The sequence below is a fragment of the Monoraphidium neglectum genome, assembly GCF_000611645.1.
Source record: "Monoraphidium neglectum strain SAG 48.87 unplaced genomic scaffold scaffold05119, whole genome shotgun sequence".
Classification (NCBI taxonomy): Eukaryota; Viridiplantae; Chlorophyta; class Chlorophyceae; order Sphaeropleales; family Selenastraceae; genus Monoraphidium; species Monoraphidium neglectum.
The window spans coordinates 3164-3756 of record NW_014008511.1 but is presented as its reverse complement, the minus strand read 5'-3'; the positions used below and the strand labels follow the sequence as shown (position 1 = coordinate 3756).

Sequence of the window (593 nt, the reverse complement as noted above, 5' to 3'; positions counted from 1 at the left end):
GGGTCGGGGGCTGCAGGGGGTTGTGGCAGGCGAGGTCGCGCTTGGAAGCAGCATCCAAGAACCGTCATCGCGTTGACCCATCAAGGAATAACATTATGCTAGACCTCAAAATCCACGTTTCCCCAACTGCCTACGCTTGCAACGCCGAGCCCAACCTCAACCGGCGCGCCCGCCCTGTCAAGACAGCCGCCCGTCCTGCAACGACCGCACTTCCCCACACCGCGCGCAGTCCCTCACCTCCGCCGCCGCCAGCGCCGCCGCCAGCCCCTCCGGCGCGACGCCCTCCGCGCCCTCCCCCGGCCGCCGCACCTCCAGCAGCCGTATCACTTTGTCGTGGCAGTTGGCGAGCAGGAAGCTGCCCTTGCGGTCCAGCGTCAGCGACAGCACCCGCGCCGCCGCGCCGACCTTGACCAGGTCAACCACGCGCCCAGACTGCGCGTCAAATACTGCGATCACGCCGCGCGGCTGCGCCGCAAACACGAGCCGTCCGTCCCGGCTGAGGACGGCCGCAGCCTGCTGCTGCTGCTGCTGCTGCGCGGCTGGCGGCCGTGAGGGGGCGCCCGCGGCGGGGGTGGAGACGGAGACTTCATAGG

At 69.8% G+C, this 593-nt stretch overlaps 1 protein-coding gene across 1 annotated transcript in view; it reads right to left on the bottom strand.

Moving 5' to 3' along the window:
* Positions 1-177: 177 nt before the first annotated feature.
* Positions 178-593, bottom strand: part of MNEG_15199 (hypothetical protein) — a gene marked incomplete at both ends in the record, with an annotated part of 1800 nt that continues 1384 nt past the window's right edge. The window contains one exon of the mRNA XM_014036331.1: positions 178-465. Within this exon, the coding sequence (XP_013891785.1) occupies positions 178-465 (288 nt within the window). The remainder of the gene's footprint in view (positions 466-593) is intronic.